Here is a 21,664-nt window from a genome sequence, read left to right on the forward strand (position 1 = left end):
CCATTCTCTATTTTCCCGTAGCATACATCAAAGCAACTGCAGGGCTGTGTATCATCACTCTGGTAACCGATGTCATAGCGACGATACTAACTGGTCTCGGGCTGAACACACAGGACCACAACCGCAAATACAAGTTCTACCGCGTGGCCGTACTTGTCATGATGGTGGCATGTGAGTAGCTGATGACAATAAGTATTCATAAGAGTAATCCACATTTCCGACATATTGCCAACTAAGAAGACGGCAGATTTCTTTGAAGTTGAGACCCCAGGGGAAGCTAAAAGCCACGGTGGTTCACGACATACTTTTAAAAAACTGATGGTCGTAGACACAAAAGTCAATTTGGACAAATTGAGATGTAAAATTTTGAAAGATAATAGAATCGTTCTGGTGAACTTCGATCCCACAACTCCCGAAACGCTAGACTGGGCGCGTTACCCGTTCTGTGGCGTAGTTGGTTAACGCGCCCAGTCTAGCGTATTGGAAGTCGTGCGATCCAAGACCACCAGAACGATTCTATTATTTTTCACAATTTTACATCTCAATTTGTCCAAATTGACTTTTGTGTCTACGACCTTCAGGTTATTTTCAATAGCAATTATTTTAGGATAACTTTTTAAAACGTTACGAATTTATGAATTTAGAAATAGATGTTACGATTTGGAATTTGAGAATGGAAAAAATGTATACCGTAAAACGGGGTAACTTTGATAGTTTTTTCGAAGAAAACTTGAATATTTATGCTTGCTGTTTCAAAGAATAATAATTTATATTTTTAAAACAAGTACTGGCATCCTAGCTTTCGATTGCAGTCGATAGATTTCCAAAAGATTTATTATGAATGGATATATAATTTTTCATATAATCGAAAGTCGGTTTTCTGTTTTGGGGTAACTTTGATGATGGAGTATGCATCGAACAAAATTGAATGAATAACGAACATTTGTAGGGCATTGCATACCTCTAGGCGTTTAACGTCATATGGAAATTTCTGACTTAGATTACAAAAATGGTCCCAGTTTGTGAAAATGCTATTCGCTAAGAGATTTGAGACCGTATTCAAGTTCTATGATAACTAGGCTGTCAAAGATAAGTGGCCAACTATTCAAAACTACATCAAATAGTGATCGTAGAACAGATTGTTTGTAAGCGTTTCGAAAATGCTAAAATTGTGTCAATTTTTAATATTCGTATAAAAAGCCTCAAATGCACTTGATTCCAATGAAAATAGCTTTGACATGAAGTGTCATACTAATACTCTTTACTTTTGCATTCGTTTTGCTTAACTGATTAACAGAAACTTCGTTATTTCGTTTAATATGTTGTGGGTCTCGCACTATCAAAGTTACCCGCATTATCAAAGTTACCCCGTTTTACGATAATCTTTTCATTAATTTCATTTCATTATTGGAAAATAACAACTATTAACTCGTATTATACTATATAAGATTTTTTATGTCTACATTTCATTACTATTTAAAAAAAAAGTTCAAATTTTGTGAACTATTGTCTACATTAATACACATGTTCCTTTCGTTTTAGTGATTTCGCTACTGGTGGCTCTTATCCTGTACCCTGTGTGTTTCGCTGCAGAACTCAATCTAGGTGAGATTACTCGTTAACGATTTTCAGCAAAGAAGAAAGTGAAACGTTGCTCAACAGTCAGTGATAAGACTTTGACACCACATTATCGAAGTCCAGTGCTGAGCAACTGCGTTCCCTTTCCGATACCGTTGCACAATCTTCCTGAAAGAAGAACTGCAACGACGATGGAGTTTTTGGATGGATTTCAATCGCAACGAAAATGGGACTTCTCAATTTTTGATTGGCTTTATCTAACAGTTTTTTTTTTTGTTATCGGTGTTCAATAAAATTAACAAAACCAATATTCCAAATTCCCTACCCATTATCGTCCCGATTCAATGTCACTAGGAAATTGTTCATTGTTTGGCATGATCATTAGAATGTTGGAATGAAGAGTAGCTGAAAGACATTTGCAGCAAACTGATGAACACAACCCCTCTAGTGGCAGTTTCATATTTTACCACGATAAAAATATTCAAATAGCGATAACTTTTTCGTTTCTCGATATTTTTGCACAATTTTTTAACAAGTTATCAAAAAACTCGATCGGTCGATCTGGATCCGCAGATATTCCAAACTTCCTTGATGGACCGACACGTAGCTATAACCCAAGTAAATATCTTAGGCAACAGAACGTTCATCGTGTTCGGGTATTTACTCTTCGGAACAAACCCATTAATTAAAGTATGTTGGGAAAAAAACGAAGCAATTTGGTGCAGCCGTCTTTGAGTAATGAGCATTTAGGTGTCTGGTACCTCACTGAACAAATAAAAATCTTGAAAACTTTAAAAAATTTCATATCGGAAATTTCAGATATCTCCAAGAATACTTTACCGATTTGTTTGATTCTTTCAGAGTAGCTTCTTATTACCTGGCATTGTATAGCCTACATTATATTTTTTGATAAACTGACCAAAAACAAAATGGCCTCCAAAGACATTTTATATGGAGAATGTCGGTTCCCCAAGCAACATCGAAATATCTTCAAAACCAGATCACCAATGATTAATATGACATGGATCCTTAAACTAGAAGAGTTCCAGATAGGAAAAGGCGCTGAATCGATTGATAGCAATCAGATGGATCATAAACTTCGTTTGGTGAAGTGAATTATTCTATAAGGAGACTCTAGTAAATCTTCTGAAATAATTTTATAGCAATTCTTTAATGAAAAAGTCAAAAACTATAAAAATGATGAAGTTCTTGCATTAATGGTCGGAGGAGTTCTTTGAAGTAACACTTAGGGTCAGGGTTGGGAAAAAATCTGAAATTCATTCTCCAGCAGCCAAACAAAGCTAATCGCAGTCAGCGAAGCCAGTGAAACTCACGTCTACCGCTGCTGTAGGCAAAGAGCCTTGAAAATCGCAAAACACCCGTTGCTAAGGGCAACCCAAAATTACTGTAGAAAAATGTTCTATTTCCCGCTGCATTTCCCGCATTTAGAGCCTTCAATAACACTATACTGCTTCGCGACTAAAAATGGGTGAACCAACGTGCGAAGTTCGAATTTTGACCAACTTCGCCGCGTCGCGAGTCACTTCGCTATAGTGCGCATCTATGCCCTCCGCCGTGTGCATTATGTGCACTATTGAGAAACGAGTTGCGACGCGGCGAAGTTGGTCAAAACTCGAACATCGCACGTTGGTTCACCCATTTTTAGTCGCGAAGCAGTATAACGATTTAGAAAATTCATGCACCCAACATAGGCTACTTGATGAGATTCACGTTTTTGAACTACTGTACTGGGAAAGCCACGTGATTTTCGCGAAATTCAAGCCTACTACAATTACCATTTCCAGCACTGCTTAGGGTAAAACCTGAAAGATTTCAAAAGGGATATCTGGGAAAGTTCCAGGAAAATTATTTAATTAAAAATATGGCATACTTCATGGACAATATACCAGGAAAATCCTGGGGCACGTCTAAACTCTGAACCTGAACGAATGCTTTAAAAGAATACTTGAAGAAACTTTGAAGGAAATTTCAAGAACAAAAGCACAAGTTAGCATTAAAAATGAGAAGGCAGGAAAAATGTCTATGTGGATGACTTGAAGGAGTTCTTCTTCCTTTCCAACTGGGATAGAGCCTGTTTCTCAGCCAAGTCTTCTCATGTAAGTCATGCACAAATTATGTCTCGCTCCAAGGGGGAGGGAGTTGAGCTAAGCGTGACAAGTTTTACAAAATGTTCGGAGTACCCATACAAAAAGTGTGACAAAGAGGAGGAGTAGGCCGTCCCTTATTTTTCGAAAATTCGAAATGTTATAAGTTCGTCATTGTAAAGTGCTCGTTTTGGTAAGAAAAAAATCAGGTAAAAATTTGAAGTCCGTACGTGGACGCTAAGTGGTCCCCCAACGACCCTAATGGTATTAGGTGTAAATGACCCCTGTGCGCCAAATCGAGCTCGCTGCTCTAGTGTACGCAACATGACTACAATAAGCCGCTAGTAACAAATTGATGATCAGCATAAAACTTTAAGTAAAATAATATTTTATACTGTGGATATCTTCATAACACTCCACGCTGACATAAAATTTATAACTACATAGGGATCGTTCAAATATTACGTAACGCAACAGGGGGAGGGAGGGGGTCTTCCGTAGTGTTACGGGCCATATACAAATTTAAATATTTCATACAAGAGCTGTTATGAGGGGGAGGGAGGGGGTCTAAAATTGGCAAATTTTGCATTATGTAATATTTGTATCATCCCAAAGAAAACAAACTTCTATGCTGATTATCAACGCGCGCAGAACAATTGGTTACTGGTGGCTTTTCGTACTCATACTGCGTGCACTAGAGCAGCGAGCTCGATTTTGCGCACGGGATCATCTACGCCTAATACCTTCAGGGCCGTTGGGGACCACTTAGCGTTCACGTACGGACTTCAAATTTTTACCTGATTTTTTTCTTACCAAAACGAGCAATTTACAATGACGAACTTATTACATTTCTCATTTTCGAAAAATAAGGGACGGCCTAGGGAGGAGGTGGTCGAAAAATTTAAAATTTTGCGAGACATAATTTGTGTATCATCTCTGAGCACTTCTGCATACTTGACCCCTCAGAAATTTCTTTTATAATATGTCTTGAACTCCTTCAGGCTATTATAAGGCAGGTGGTTCGAAGTGTTCTCAAAAATTGTTTCAGAAATGCCTTCATAATGCTATAAGAATTCTATTGAAAACGTATCAAAAAATTCTTTCTAATCAGTTTCTTTAAAAATACATGAGTGGATTTCTCTTATTTCTCTTCTTCCTTAGCCAAGTGCTTAGAGTCCGCGGCTACAAAGCAAAGCCATGCTGAAGGTGTCTGGGTTCGATTCCCGGTCGTTCCAAGATCTTTTCGTAATAGATGTTTCCCTGCCTTCCCTGGGCATAGAGTATCATCGTGCCTGCCACACGATATTCGAATGCGAAAATGACAACTTTGGCAAAGAAAGCTTTTAGGTAATAACTGTAGAAGTGCTCATTGAACATTAAGCTGAGAAGAAGGCTTTGTCTCATTGAGGCGTAATGCCAAGAAAAAAAAAGAAGAAGAGATATCTCTACATATTCATCCAAGATATTTCTTAGCGTTGCCTTTGGGCATCTTTCTTAGCCTTGTGATCACCTTACTGACTTTAAAGTAGCTTTACTGCTGAAGGTGTCTGGGTTCAATTTTCGAAACATTCTGGATCTGTCCGTAATGGAAATTTTCTTTACTTCCCTTAGCGAGAGTTTAAATTGGGTTTTCTTTCAGGGCCTCTTTTTTTCTCATATTTAAGAAATATTTCTCATATTTCTTCGATAAACTCTTATAAGGATTTCACTATATACTTTTTACAAAGTTTCCTACAAATTTCTTTAGTGATGACATTGATAATTTTTGAATAAATGTTTGTGAGATTTTTGACAATTATTCCTTTACACAGATTCCTTTAAAATGACTGGACATTAGGGTGCGGCTTATTTTTCATAAGATCTCTAAAACTAAAATGCGTGTGATCTGCTGAATTTGAAACACATAGAAAGATAAACCTCAAAGTTTGAACTAAACATTGAAGTCACCAAACTGTGCGTAAAACATATTTAACCTTAGTAAGGACCTTGGGTCTTTTTCGATCAATTTCAAAATTCAAATGAATGTAACTTTTGATTGAAATAACCTAACAATTTGAAATTTTCTGATAATTATTTTTTTGAGCGATATTTTATTTTTGCGGAAACAAAAGTTTTGAATGACCCCTAGGGGATCTTCCATAAAAAAAAGTTGCAAATTGTAACTTAGGATCGTCTTCGACCCGAAAATTAAAACAGCTCGCAAAAATCAGTGTGTTGACCGAATTTAGTTCTGTTCAGCTTAAATGAAAGGCACGCATGTCTAGTTTCAGAAGCCCTCCCGGAGATCCGGATTTGGTCACTGTGGCCACCAGGAACCTACTACATCTGAAAAAAGTCCCTTTGGAGACCCTTACTTTAACAACCTGTAGTTTCGTAACTAAACAAGTAATCTGAACCGTCCTCATATTGTTGAATAGGTATTCACGTGAACTGTAAATAGAGATTCTCAAATCACTGAGTTATTCATACCCGGTTCCGGAAACCCGGAACATCCAAAGAGTAAGTTTCCATCGCAGTTTTGTATGAATATAATTCACATCGGTACTATTTGGTTGATGGATATTTTGGCATAAAATTTCTCTGTAATAAGGAACCAATCACCGGCGCACATCCCCTGAAAAATCGGTCTAGTATGGTCCATGCGGAACCGGTTCCTGGTGTCCCGAAAAGTGGCCAATCTGGGCAATTCGATGAAATTACTAAACTCCGTGTAACACCATCGTGACCTTCCTTTGTAAGCAACAACGAAGATTAAGAAACGAAATTGTTGAATTCTGTCAAAAAATGTAACCTGCAACTATAATACAATTCCTAAAAAAAACCAATGAACCATTTCGTTTGAAGCTTAAAAAAACTGTAGAAATTTTTTGTTACAAAATTATTTGAAAATTGTTGCAAAGACCTTTTCAAAGGTTTACCTGTGAGAAAAACCAGTTTCATCTTTAGTAATAACGTTCAACTAGCAAAAAAAAGTGTTCTTCGTTAAAAACATGTTTTTGTGCAGTTTTTGTCGAATAACTTAGTCAAGCGCAAGCCATTTTTTAGGATGATGTGTCGAATATACAGTTTGAAAACAACTGAATTCAGCATGTAGAAAGGTTCGGAATCGGTTAGGTATTCATAAAGTTCCACATCCTTTTCATAAATTTAATTTAGATGAGAATGAGGCTAAAAGTTCCAAAATTTGTCAAAATTAACTAAGTTATGTAGACTTTACTGAAGCCCTTATTTTATAAATTGAAAATTCACCTTCAAGTCGCTTGCGCCAGTTTTAAATCTTAATACTTTTGGCTCAAACTATGAGGTTTCTCTTTTATTGTGATTTGAATTCATAAGAGCACAGGAATTATGGTTTTGAGAACTTTCAATAAAAAAATAAACCGCACCCTATTGAACATACTGTTCTACAAAACACCATCCTCAAATTCTTTCAGGGATTGCTTCAGCAAACACTGTTGAGAAATCTTTTTTTTGAATTCCGGAAGATATTCCAATAAATATTCTTTAAAATATCCCCAATCGTATCCTTAGATCTGTCCTGGGAAGTTTTGATTGAATGTTGAAAAAATCTATTTGTATTATTAAATAAATTTTGTTAGTGGAATCTTTGAAGAAGTTTCAAGTTTTGATAATGTTCTAGACAGAACTATAACTGAAAGAAATCCCCGAATGAATTAATTATGTAGTCTCCGGAGTAATCCTTGGAAGCGTTACTTGATTTTTTTCTGAAGGATTGCTTGGAAGAATAAATAGATCAGTGGTTTGAAGAAATGTGAAAGAAATCTCTTTTGAACATAAACTTTAATGACGAAAGTCCATCATCTCGTCGTATTTGAACGAGATTGAAATGAATTTGAATTTTCGCCTGAAATATCCACACAATTTTGCACACCATCCATCGTTGCTCCGATCAATCTAATATTAATGAAAGTTTCTCGTTCTTGAATTGCCATAGCCTTTCGGTGTCAATACTTTCGTATACCGCCTTCAAATCGATTAAAAAACATTGAAAATTGGTAGTGATGGTATTTTTGAACGATTTGCTATACAGTACAGAATGGTTTGTTGTTAACCAGCCGTCAACGAATCCAACTTGATATCTTCTCAAGCACTCGTTTACTATAGGTGGCTGACGATGGAAGATGTTCTTGAATAACACTATTTGACCGCATTCCAAATCACTTGAAAGTTATCGCATTCCAATATATTGCCTCATTTCTAGATGGAGCATATTACCCTTTTTATTTCCCAGATAGTGCCTATCAACAGGTGCTGACAAATTATTAGCTTCTCATTACTTGATGAGTTCAGCTCCGATAGTATCCTTACCATCTTCTTCATTCTTCTTGAGCAGTGGAATGTCAACCTCAACCTCCTTCAAAGTAGAGGCTGGTTGCTTTCTATTATCCACTTAATTGAAGTAGACAATTCTTTCATTATCTTGACCCTCATTGCCTATGCTCTCCGTACTATTCATAGAAATGCTCCTTCCAACTTTTCGATCACCTCACGTTTGTTCGTCAAGATCTACCATTCTTAACCCTGGTAGCACGAAGCCTTTGCAGGATACGTTTAGATTCTGATGACTATTTCACGTTCTAAGTCAGGGCTGCCCAACGTACGGCCCGCGGGCCGCATCCGGCCCACGACCTTATTTTGTGCGGCCCGCGGAGGGTTCGAAGATTCTTCTCAAATTTGGCCCATTGACTATCCTACCAACCTGAAATTAGAAATTAGAAAATTTAATTTCCAATTTAATATCAACCTTATAATTTATTTAAATTGTTTTGTTTCCTTTAAATCTTCTTAGCTACTTAATTTTAATTCATAATCTCAAATTATGTGTGTTTCAATCATGTTTCTACTACGACTTCTTTCGGCATTCAAAAATGCAGCATAAGCAAAACTTTTAGGCAAAGGGCTATGTTTCCATACATAATTTCACTAAATCATAGGCTAATATTCTCACAGAATCCTGGAAATAAATTTTACCTATACCTGGGCGTTATTCACGCAGATTCCTTGACAGGATTATAAAAAGACAGGCTTTTTACAAAATCTTGAACAGGGTTTGTTTTTAGAATTCTGGAAACGACTATTACGGATAACATCGGCATAGATTTTTTACCAGAATTCCATAGACTTCTAGCCTGAATTTACTGGAAATACTTTTTAGCAGTGTTGATAGATTCACACTCAAATCTTAATCAATATGCTCTCCCGTGAAAGCAAACTTATTAGAGATCTGCTTCGCAAATCTCACGCTTGAGATTTTGATCATTTCGCATTTCTTTTTTATTTTTCAATTAACTCAAACCGTAAAAAATGATTCAGTCGCAAAACCCGTCAAAAATTCGTGGAACCCGAATGTTGTTGCTTACGTTAGAAAGGATTAGTATAATTTTACAAGACTAACAAGAAATTATTTCCGTGTGTGAGTAAATTGTGGAAATACGAGACATTTAGTCAAAAAGGTGCGCTAACTAATCCATGATTTTTTTGAATGACAACTCACGCATGAAAAATCTCAAGCGTGAGTTATAAGAATTTGAGTTTTTCATCACACTGCTTTTTAGCACTCTCAACGATTTCAAGGTTACATTTCGAAATGATTTTTGAGTGAGATTCTGAAGGAATCCTAGGCACGACTCTTGTAAAATCCTGGAAATTCTGACCAAGATTTTCGTTAAAGCTTGATCTGGATTTTAGCACATTTCGGGTTGGATTCTGATTCTGGTTGGATTAAAAGAATGATTTCTTTAAAATCCAGCGCATTATTTGCACAGAATTGAATAAATTTTGGAGTTGGTTCTTCAAAATATTTTGCACGAGATTATTAAATAGTTTTAAAATAAACTCTCACAACATCCGGCAGAATGACTAGCAGGAATTTTCCGTTTGTCGATTTCTTGAAATGAAATTTTTTCATCAACTGATTTTTGTCAGATTTTATGCACTTTATTTATTTACTTTTGTCAGACTTTATGTGAATATTTGTTTGTTTTTTTTTTTTCTTAATTTGGCCCGCGACACGAAATTATTTTTGTGATTTGGCCCGCGGTGCAAAAAGGTTGGGCAGGCCTGTTCTAAGTCCTAGACAGGCACTGTACCTACTCGTTATACAGTCCTCTCACAAACTACAAAAGTTTGGCTATATCACAAATCAAACAATGAACAATTTCTTAGAATATCTGTGCTTGTCCGTGTGAGTTGTTGGTGGCACGAGCCACCTGCTTAATTACCACCCTCTGTCGGAGGGACCCCTGAGCATGCCCTCGGTTGATCGTAGATCCCCACTTCATTGCAGGAAACCGTCCGGTGTGGGAGTTCGGCTGGGCATACGGCGTCGGCTGGGGTGCTGCCATCTTCCTGTTCGGTGCCGTAGTGCTGCTCCTGTGCGACAAGGAGTCCGAAGAGATCTACTATAAGGAAAGGAAAATAGTACACGACGCCTCGATGCGAGACTAGGCCCGGCCACACGCCCTGCCCGATGTTGTACTTTAGGCTGTGAGTATGAACACTGAAACAAGTTGACGTCTGATAAGTATGTATAACTCCAAATGTTTATTCTTTCTTTCAGTTTTAAACGAAATCGAAAAAACTAATTGTCGTTCACAATCCTCTCAAAGAAAAGTGTTATAGAGATGATATACCAATCAGAAAACGTGGAGAAACCAGTGGAAACCTAATAACTTAGACAACAAAATCACGCAAGAAGCTAAAATCGATACCTAAATCATATTTGATGTGCTCTAAACACCCGTATGAATGTTGATTGCTATCTTTGGAGCGTTCCCGATTTTTGGCACTCGATCGATGAGCGTTGAATTTTTGTTAAAAAATAGTCACAAGTCTGCTTCTAATTTGATTTCGAATTATTTTCCGTTCCATGCAGCAAGCCCAATCAATAAGTTGATTGTCAAAAAAGTGGATACTTTTTACAGTATGATAAAAATCTATACAAAGTTTAGACCGCACGAGCAAATTTTGAAAACAAGTTTATAGTTTTGTGTTTAGAAGTTAGGCTTATCCGTTCTTACATCTCTGGATACACTCAAAATTTAATAGACCTGAAGCAAACCGAACAGAGACCCTGAAACAATAGAAACCACCAGACAAGAGAACGACAACCAGTAGCCGAAGGAGAGCAGAATGCGGAGATTGAACGCGATTTTTTGAGAAGTTATTAAAAAGCAATTAGATAAGCCGGTAAACATCAGCATGTCGTCACGCAGCCGAATTGAAGATCTGATTAGAATTACGAAACGACCAACAACAAGAGCAGCTAACGCAAATGAACGTGACATGGGCAAGGGTGAGGCGCCGTAAAAACAACAATGCTAAACTAGTTTATACAAGAAACACGTATTTATTGAAGCAAAAAGAAATTAAGGAATCGACTCTATTTATACAACAATGTTTTTCCAAAAAAAAAAACGAGTTCAATAAGTATATGAACGGAATCAAGTGGAAACATTTGAACCGAAGGAATTCATTAGCGGACTATGCAACTACTACTACAATTACTATTGTAAAATATTTACTCAACAAATTGATATTTGTTTAAAGAAAATTATAATTTGTGTTATGATATTTTAAGGTATTTTATTCTGGGATATGGATCTTAGATGAAAATGTGGTCTTTCTTATACAAGCGAATACTATTGGACAAATTTTCTACTCTTAACCATGGACACAGATAATATCTTGTAAAAACACATCCCTTTTTGCATCACCGGGAACTAAGATTTACAGTAACCTTAACTAAACCATACATACACAAAAGTTTCAGGAACAAGATACTCATTTACAGATGAATAACTATATCCCGCACTCCATATCGAACAGTTCTATCAACAAAACAACAATCGCAAAGCAACACACTTTTACACATCTTACGGTAGAAGGTTACTCTTGAACTGCCTTCCGATTACATTGATCGTGTGGTAGTTGACACAGAGACGAGTTTGCAAACGACTTATTCGGTTCAACAAAGACACGTTCGGAACCACGACTTTAAAATATATTAACAAACAACCGTCGAAGGTTCGCATAAATAATCAAAATCATATCCACTTTTTTACGAGAAAAATAATATAAAAAGTTTGAAACGAGGGTGATTCTTCCACAGGCAGATCGTATCGAGTGTAGACAGGTTTATAGTATTAATCATTTTATACTTGCCCCCTTTCCCAAAAGTTCGCAGTAGACTTACAGGAACGTGACGATTAGAATAACAAGATTGTAATGAACAAATAATCAGCACAAATCAAACGAAATCATTGGTCATGCATTTTCTTTTTTGTTTTTGCAATCTTAGTTCTACTGTAGTGAATACAGACTGTGTTCGTTCTTTGCATAATCATTGTCCATTTCTGCGCTAACAATGTTACGTTGTTCTATTCAAACATTAATGAATCTAAATTTCTTTCATCTTTCTCGAATAACTGTTATTTGCTGTACAATACCAACAACTAAACGTGCAAATACATACTCGAAAAAAATCTTGCTATAAATACCAACTTCCTTTTCTGACTCGAATAAAACAAACAGCTAACGTGAATTGAGTAAGCAAAAGCATCTAGATCAAATTATTATTGAAATATCTGTCAATTGTGTAAATAGGTATCGCTACACTAAATTATATGTAATTATCATCGATTGACTTTCAATAAAGAGTTTTAACTACAACAGCTGTGTTTCTTGCTGTGATTCCGGAACACAAATATCACAACGATGGGAAGATTCCATTTGTTTCAAGCATTGTGGAGTTACAGTCTTGTAATACAACGAATACATACCTAGCTTTTGAGTTTTAAGCGTTTCGCCATCTAATTCAATGTTTTTTACGATAAATATCCATCTAGTTTTCATTGCTTTATATAAAATAAGGGCAAACGCTCCCTTAGTGGAGGTGTAGCTCCAATAGGGGAGGTAGTGTGTTTTAACATGTTTCGCACTAATAAATGACCACAATCATGTGGTATTCGGTAATGATTTTCTTTTCTTCGACCGAACCGACGCACTGTCCTCTCCAAAAGTCGTACACAGAATGAGCGCACTCAGCTTGATAGTTCGTCCACGCGAAGCATTCAACCAAATTTTCGTTACTCCATTATATGCGAAGCTTTACGGCCTTTTCGGACCGTGTTGCCAAACAAGCATTAACGTTTTTCATTTTGCTTATTTAATTTGTATAATTATGGTCTATTAAATTTGTTTATTTAATTGCATATTTATTATTTTATTTATACTGTTTCTTCTCCATTACTACAGTGATATTTTTCTAAGGTAAGATGTGCAAATGAAGCAAGAAATCGAAAAATATCCATGTCATTTAATCTTAAAGTTATTTTAAATAATTACTTTGCTTCACATTTTTGCTTCTTTGCACCTATAGTCGTGCACAGTGTACCCAAGTGGAGGGTTCCATAAGTAACCATTGGATTGTGCCACTAAAGGAACCATGCTAAAAACATACCTCCACTGAAGGAGCACTGTTCCTATTATTGGTGCAAGGGTTTTTGGAAGAAATATTTAAACAAATCGTGAACAGAAGAATTTGAAATCCATCGACTGATACGTTGAAATCACATATTTCCTGATTTTATTAGCATATTTTGGCTGTTTTCTCATAGGTGCACTACTAATGGTACATTTGCCCTATACTTGCTTCGGTGAAGAGGCAGGATCGCAGTAGGCAGCGAGCGCGAAGGGATGTTTTGGAAATATATCTGTCACGGTTTTATCGTCTCCGCAAATTATTAGATTCGGCTGGTGCAGTTGTTGAAAATAAGTCGGTTCATTCTGCATGCGTTCTGCTGGGCAGTGCTTCGTTAAAGCCCAAGCAGAAGGTGAAGATGCATCGAAGCTGGACCTCATAATTTCAGGAGCGCGGGTCTGGAGAGCCGGAGAATGGGTCTGGCTGAAAACTTGATCAATTGGTCACTCGCTGGTGGTGACCAATCGATCAAGTTTTCAGCTTAAACCGCTGTATGGTTGTCTAGATTTGTGCTTTTGAGGCTTTGAGTTCGGGCTTCTTTTAATCTTCACCAGAAAATCGTTTTTTTTTGCATCGTCACCGAAGTTTTTTCTCGTTTTAGTTTGCACGCGTTCTGTGTGCAATCGAGTTCGAGTTTACGCGTCGCCGGAATGATCTTTTGCTTTTGTTGTAGTATGCTGATTCAATGGATGATCAATTTGGTGAGCTCGTTTCATGCTTTTATTTCAAATGTACAATATATTAACCTTTCAGTCGTCGCGCGAATTTTTGTAACGCGAGTAGTCGCGCGTTGTACTTTGTACAACACCCTTGGTTTTGCGAATATCCCAGGAGTCTGACCACTTAGAAAGATGACGTCTTCGGCAAAATTGTTTTGTGGCTTAAGGGCTATCATTATTATAGCCAAGAAATTCGGGATTTTGCCACTAGGCGGCGCTAGTGAGCATGAAACAATTGCAAATTATATGTAATGTTTAGCTTTTCGGTAGTTGTTAAACTTCCACTCGGCTGGTTGGCCGTAAACCACGATTCATAATTAAAACAAGTATTTATCGAGCAACGGACTCATGTTCCGTAACCGGTCGTTTGAGAACGTCGCGACCCATTGGAAGCCCACACAATAGAAACCTCAGCCAGCGCAGTTGCTGGCTAGTGTAGTGTGCTATTCCTATACCTAAAAAACAATGCGCTCTCGGGCTAGGCATTGGATATATATAGAAAGCGTTGTGTTTGGATGGGCATCTAATTCTTCCGAAAGAGGTGCACTTTGCGAAAGAGGACCACGTGATTATTGAGCTGAAATCGAATTCAGGTTAACTTCTGCGTTCATGAGTCCTCTCATGGCGTAGTGGTTAACGCGCCCCAACTAGAGATCGGGGAGTCGTGAGTTCGATTCTCACTGAGAAGACGTGTAACTTTTTCGCAAATCTTCACATCAATTTGTCCATCTAATCCAATTGCAAATTATATGTAATGTTTAGCTTTTCGGTAGTTGATGAAACTTGTGTTTCTCAGTTCTCATGATTCTGACCACTTAGAAAGATGGCGTCTTCGGCAAAGTTGTTCGGTAACTTAAGGACTATTATTGTTTGAGTTAGTTGATTCAAAATTTTGCCACTAGGCGGCGCTAGTAAGCATAAAACATGTGTTTCGCAAATATCTCAGGAGCCTGATCACTTAGAAAGATGGCGTCTTCGGCAAAGTTGTTCATTAGCTCAAATTCTTTATTTGTTTAATCCTTAAAGTTCGAGATTTTGCAAAATAATGATAGCCCCTGAGCTTCTGAACAACTTTGCCGAAGGTGCCTGTTTAAAAAGTCAAGATCCTTCAGTATTCGCAAAACAAAAATTTCATACTTGCTAGCGCCGCCTGGTGTCAAAATATCCTATTTCTTGGGTCAATTAATGATAGCCCTTGAGCTTCTGAACTGCTTTGCCAAAGACACTATCTTTCTAAGTGGTCAGGCTCCTGAGATATCTGCAAACAAAAGTTTCATGCTCACTAACGCCGCCTAGCGGCGAAATTTTGAATCTACTGGCTCGAAAAATGATAGTCCTTAACTTACTAAACAATTTTGCCGAAGACGACATCCTTCTAAATGGTCATGATCCTTAAATATCTGCAAATCAATAGTAAAACTTTCATGCCCACTAGTGTCACCTAGTGGTCAAATTCCGAATTAAATGAGGTACCATCAGATAGCGCTTCACCTCCAGAACAACTTCACTAAAAACCCCAAGTTTCTATATTATCTGGATTTTGAGATAAGGTACCGTGGGGCAAGTGGGTAATGGATTTCGCATAGTTGGGATTCTTAAAATTCTAGAGACCTTAAATTAAAACAAACGAGGTTTTGTATATTTTTTAGCTTGACTCCCACCAAATATAAGCAGTATTCTGAAATTGATTTTTATGTGAAATTGAAGAAAAAAGAACAGAAAAAGTTTTTGAAAAATGTCTTCTTACTTTTCACATGCCCCACAGGTGGTTATCGTTTTGACCAATAAATTCAAAAACTAACAGTTACATTCACGATTTATATTACCTTTAACATTTGTTAAGGCGTCCCAATGAACAATAACATAAGTAACATGTAAACAAAGAAAAATGTATTCTTGTTACTTGAATTTTCTTCTGTTCAGTTATGATTTTTGAAATGATTCGACAACATTATAACTGCAACATTTCCAATGTTAGTTCTTACATCATGGGACAGCAATTGCATTTCTGCTCTGTAGAATTTCCATCGCTCATTATTTGTTTTTTAAGAAAATCGGATATGACGTCAGATAACTCTTCGAGAGAAATCAAACGGAATCCTTCAATAAAGTACTTAGAAACTTTTTTATGTGGATACATCTACACCCCATTTTTATGTTTTGAACTAGCTTTACACAGACATTCCACATAATTTCCGTGCGTTCTCTTATATTGGAACTTTTTAATCAACGTCTTCCTTTTAATCAGCTGTCCGAAGTAAACATATTAATATCGTAATATTTGGCAACCTTTTTTTTAGAGAAGTTGCCATGATAATAGCTTTGAACGCTTCGAGTATAGTGTTTCTTAAATTATAAGCACGTTGTGTTGTTCTATGATAATTGCGAGCCTTTTATATTTATAGGTACCTAAAGAGAAAACACAAATTCAATCTCTAATGAGAAACTTTTCACTTGCCCCACGTGATTAGAAAATTGACAGTGTTTCAATTTAGTTATTTTTAGGTTTTATTTTTGCGACTTTCATGTACATTTGTTGATTTTACCGTATTATAAAGGGCCATACTGTAAATAAAAACTGTCGAGTATTGTTCTTAAGATGATTCTTGAGGAATACATTTTGGTTTGGTGTCGATAGATGTCTTTGTTGCAAAATGATAGCATATAAATCACAACTGTTGTACAAAGTACAACAGCGCGACAGCCCGAAGGTTAAGAAACGTATTTTATCATGACAACGGTGGGAATATTATTGAAATGAATTGATTTAACAAAATATGAACAGTTCATCACTGTAAGTGTCGAAATAGATATACTGTACTGACTATACTGAGAAACAACTACCAACATTACACATTTACATTCCGTTCCCATACCAACTGACTGTAAGGGCTTGGCTTCAATATTCTTCTGAAAACTTTTGTCATTAGGTTCACTCCGATGTAAAGAAAAAAAAACTGCACAATTTAACAGAATTTTGGCTGTTCATCAATTTGTTATCTAGGAGATAAGAACTACCTCACTGGCTGTAAAGACAAGGAGTTTGGTCTATTTTTGTCAAACTTGTTCAATAAACTAATAATTCTGCTCGCATTGAATGCTAATGCAAAATTACACAGGCTCCTGAGAAACCTTCACAGACTATAACGGGTTCAACAGACTCTTCAAAAATCTCGTCTCAGATTCCCCGAGGAAAAGCTTCAGAAATTATCACTGTGATTTTATTTAGATTTTTTCAGGGTTTCCTACAGGGATCTCTCAGGAAATTCTTCTAGAGATTTCTCTACCAATTCTCCCAGATTTTTTATCCAGAGATTTTTCAAAGGATGCTTAGAAGAACTTCTCCAGAATTTGATCCAGGAAATCCTTGAGAACTCCAAAGCTATTATTTCCAGTAATTTCCTCATGCATTACCTTGATTTTCTTTTCCAAAGGTATGCTGGAATTCCCACCAGATCTTCAACTGAATTCCCACCAGACCTTCAACTGAATTCCCCAGTTGTTACTCTAGAACAGGCCTGCCCAATCTTTTTGAACGTCGAATCACATTTCAGCAATAATATTGCACGGCGGGCCAAAAAAAATCCATTTTTTTACCAAAATTAGTTCGGAAAAACATTTGAATAACTGTTTTTGAGCATCTTACTAAGGATCCAGTAAGAATTACACTTCTATCAAGATCTTGCGAAGGAGTTGTGTTTTAAGATTATGTCAGTATTTAGTTCAAAAATCGCTGAACATCCTGAACTAACTCCTGAATTTTATATTAGAATCATGTTAAAGATGTTTCTGTAAAAAATCGTTATAACGACAACTTTTTTGTGGCAAATATCTTTATAACGGCATTTCCAACGGTCACTTCAAATTTCTATTTAAATTCAACTTTTGTTTTTCGAAAAGTTCCTTTAGAAAACCCTGTGAAATACTATCCCAAGACTCGATTGTTTTTTTTTTAGATTATCTTAGCAAATTATCTAGGACATCTTCAAAAACTTCCTCAAGAGTTCAGGCATTGTTTTAGAAATCATTGTTCATACAGAGTAACTTTAAAGCTTCCACTAGTTTTATATGAGATTAGTTAGTTATTTCAAGATTTTCTTTAGAACTGCCTCTCGGATTTATTTTTCAGAACAATTTTCTTGACATTTCCAAACAATTGTTTAGGGCTATAACAACGGGCCATCTGGAACGCTGCAGCATACAGGTTCGATCGACCTGGCAAAAGAGCCAAGTGAAGTGAATAAAATTTGTTAGTGAAAATACCCGTTTTCTTTCTTATTGAAAGACCAAATCTTGACCATTTCCCTTGAGGCAACCAGACACCTCAACACCTTAGAAGAAATCTCTGAGGTAATTGCTGAAGGTATTTTTAGAGAAATCTCTAGTTGCAATCTTATATAAATTCCCAAGGACAGTTTTATAAGAAATCTCTAAAAATTCTAGGCGGCATTTCTGGAGAAGTTATTGATTGAATTTCAAAAGATGTTTTGACTGGAAACCTTGCAGGATTTTCTAGAGAAATAGATTGATTAATCACTCTGGATAAAATCTTAGAGAAGTTAGGACTTTTTTGAACAATTTCACAAATAATTTTTGAAGGAATTCTGATGATTCCTGAAACAATCTTTGGAGAAATTCAATTTCTGTCATTTCCTTTGAGTAAATCAGGTTGAATTTATGAGGTATCCAAAACTAAATTCGGCGTTTCTGGGGAAGTTAAGTAATTCCAAAAAGATGTCGGATCTTGAACAGACTGCATTGACGCTATGAAGAATCAAACTCTTATCTCATGGCTCATATGAGGCTTCGTTTTTATTTTTGGTTCCTGTTTGATGTTTTTTCGGCCTCTTGATACTTTTTAGGTCCCTTTTTCAGGCAAGAGGTCTCTAATTTCCTATTTTAAGGCACTCTGTCGCTACCAGCCAAGTAAAGACGGATCGTGGTAACGACTGGTATGAAAATGAGGGGATTAGAAGCAATGGGGCGTCAGTGAAAAAAAAAACTAGTTTTAAGAATATTTAATTTGAAGTTTGCAGCAAGTTTTCATACAAATATAAATATTTCTATACAATTTTTATGGAAGTCAAAAGAAAAACAAAACAAGTCAGTCTTTTAAGGATTAAGAACGCATAGAATCAGTACAGAAGCAATTCCTTTTATACGCCCTTCGGAAATTGAATTGGACTGTACTGCCACTTTCGTCGTATGAAGCACGCTGCATGCTCATCAACTTGGAAACACTTAAGCAACGCCGGGAATTCGCAATGATTCTCTTAATAAACAACATTATTTCGAACCGTGTAGACTCTGCTGCACTTCTTTCTCAACTAAACTTCTACATACCCTCTCGGCATTTAAGAACAAGAAAATTATTTTCAGAAAAATCATGCAGAACGCATTATGCTCAAAACGGACCAATAAACCGTATGATGCGTCAGTATAATGTACATTGCGAATTCATTGGCATTACTATGTCCAAAGAGCAGCTTAAAATACAGCTAAAGACCAATAGAAGTAATCCATAGCATGTAAGAAAGTATTGTAATTATTGTATGTAGTCTACCTATGCTTGACAAAATAAATAAATAAATAAAATTATCTTCTGTTGAGCGAAAAACACACCTGAAAATATTGTTAGAACGCTTGGAAACACTAAAAGTTCCTCATCCAAAATCGACCAAAATGTCACTTACATACTTTTGCGTTTGAGCCCCTCAAATATAGTAACTTTAAATTTCCAGTCTAGGATTCCATGAGATTAAAATTTTCTTAGCTTCACTGTGCACAAAATATTTGCCAGCGTTTGCCCTACCCATGGTTTCGAACGTGGACGCGCCTCTGGTTCCATCCATCAGTCTATGCTATGCTATGCTAATATGACTCAAGCCAAGGCACAGACCACGTACCAACAAAATTACTTGAAAATATATTCGAAAAAAATCTATGTGCTAATAAATAAACTCGGTAATTTGGACCCCATAGCACAGATAAAGGATTACATTTTCTTTCACCACTGGACTATCGCAGAAGTTTTTACAAGTGCGGAAATGCTAATAAAAGTGCCGGATTGCTTCAAATCGAGTCGATGTCATCAGCAGGGTTATTCCTCGAAGTCCAAACTACAACCCCGCTAAAGACACCGAAATGATTCGATGCAATCCCGCACTTTAATTCGCTTTTACGCACTTATGAAGCAGCACTTCGCAGTCCAGTAGTGAAAGAAATAGGGTAACGGTCGTATTTTGGACCCCCTAAAGAAGTTATTTTACATTTTTGTCCCAATAATTTAATTGCACAGCGTAACCAAGTCAAAGGACATACCAAAATGTAGAGAAAAACTTCCTCTACGAGATAAATATGCCCATACGATCATGTAGGATCCAAAAGACGTCGAAAATAATTGAAATAATTTTCATTATTTTGGACACACCAATACATTTTGGACCCTCAAAGTATATATTTTGGACCCCCGGCATTTTTTATCGTTTGGCGACAAAGTCCACGGCACTGGTTGTACAATATGCTTGCCCATAGTATAATCAATCGATTGACAATGGAAAACCGAAGAAATTCTACGCTTTTAGTTCAGAAATTTGAAAAAAGTTTATGTTTACATTTGAAAAATTTCTGACGTCTCAATTTCTGTGTGTAACGTGTTGTAACGGTTGCGTGGATGAATCGATTAAATTGAATTAATTTCAGATAACTTGCATCTTGTCACCTTTATTTACAAAAGAGAGGATCGATGATGCGACTTACGCCCTTATTCTAGCACACGCTTGAGTTGAAAGTTTGTCACTTCGCAATTTTTAAACTTTTGGACATTGTTGCTCAATACTTTACCACAGTTATGTGATACTTCAGTACAATGTAATGTAATAATCTTAAAAAAATATTTAAACCTTTAACAGAACGGTTTTGACTCTCTGACTAAGAATACTGTACAAAGATTTAGTTCACTCTGACTGTACGATTTCTATAAAATAACCAATCATTCAACCCGTATAGGCCTAAGTGAATGAAAAAATACTAAAACTCTCACTGGTCAGCGAATACTTAACGGATTTCAAATATTTTTTGTAAGTATACTTTTAAACATATCTAGTTTCTAAAAGTGGTCAAAGGATCGCGGAAATATTCATGTGGCCGGAGTTATTCCGGTGGGTCACTGGGTCAAGTCGGATGAACTGGGTGCTGTGCTTCTGTGCAAATTTCAAGTCACAGATAATTTCCGGAATCGATAATGTGGCCACTATATCATGGAATTTAAGAAAAAACGCATCAGTGTAAACATTTTGAGAAATGATTGAATTGGAAATCCATGTGTCCTGCAGCGCTTCGTACAATGGAACGACAGTAATCGGTTCGATTTTCGTCGAGCGGATTTCAATTCAATAACTGATGCTCTCCATGCTTTGGACTGGCAATTCTTGGAATCGGAAGTAAATCTAGACATTATGGTAGAAACTTTCAACAGTCAGATGCAAATGGTTATTCAAACACATGTTCCAAGACAGCAGCCACCATTGAAGCCACCGTGGACAACAAATCGCCTACGTAAACTTAAGCGCCTTAGACGGTCGGCTTTGAAGAAATATAGACGTAATCGCTCTGATCTTACAAAACACCGTTTTGTGCTTGCCAGCAACGAATATAAAGGGGGAACGCGAAATTATTGCGACACATTCAACAGGGCATAACTTTTCTACCATTGGAAAAAACAACCAAATTTTGCGCACTTTCTCATTGATGTGTATTGA

The 21,664-nt window shown here is 36.6% G+C and overlaps 1 protein-coding gene across 9 annotated transcripts in view; it reads left to right on the top strand.

Annotated features, from left to right (window-relative positions):
* LOC5570714 (transmembrane protein 47) overlaps positions 1–12,374 on the top strand; it is a 171,973-nt gene extending 159,599 nt beyond the window's left edge. For 6 of the 9 annotated variants that reach the window (XM_021845109.1, XM_021845116.1, XM_021845112.1 and 3 more), the window contains exons 5-8: positions 22–171; positions 1,543–1,605; positions 9,973–10,190; positions 10,264–12,374. In XM_021845109.1, coding sequence (XP_021700801.1) covers positions 22–171; positions 1,543–1,605; positions 9,973–10,151 — 392 coding nt within the window. In that variant the 3' untranslated portion in view covers positions 10,152–10,190; positions 10,264–12,374. The remainder of the gene's footprint in view (positions 1–21; positions 172–1,542; positions 1,606–9,972; positions 10,191–10,263) is intronic. The other 3 variants (XM_001659257.2, XM_021845153.1, XM_021845148.1) reach the window with 1 other exon arrangement.
* Positions 12,375–21,664: the final 9,290 nt, after the last annotated feature.

The sequence above is a fragment of the Aedes aegypti genome, chromosome 1, assembly GCF_002204515.2.
Source record: "Aedes aegypti strain LVP_AGWG chromosome 1, AaegL5.0 Primary Assembly, whole genome shotgun sequence".
In the NCBI taxonomy this organism is placed as follows: Eukaryota; Metazoa; Arthropoda; class Insecta; order Diptera; family Culicidae; genus Aedes; species Aedes aegypti.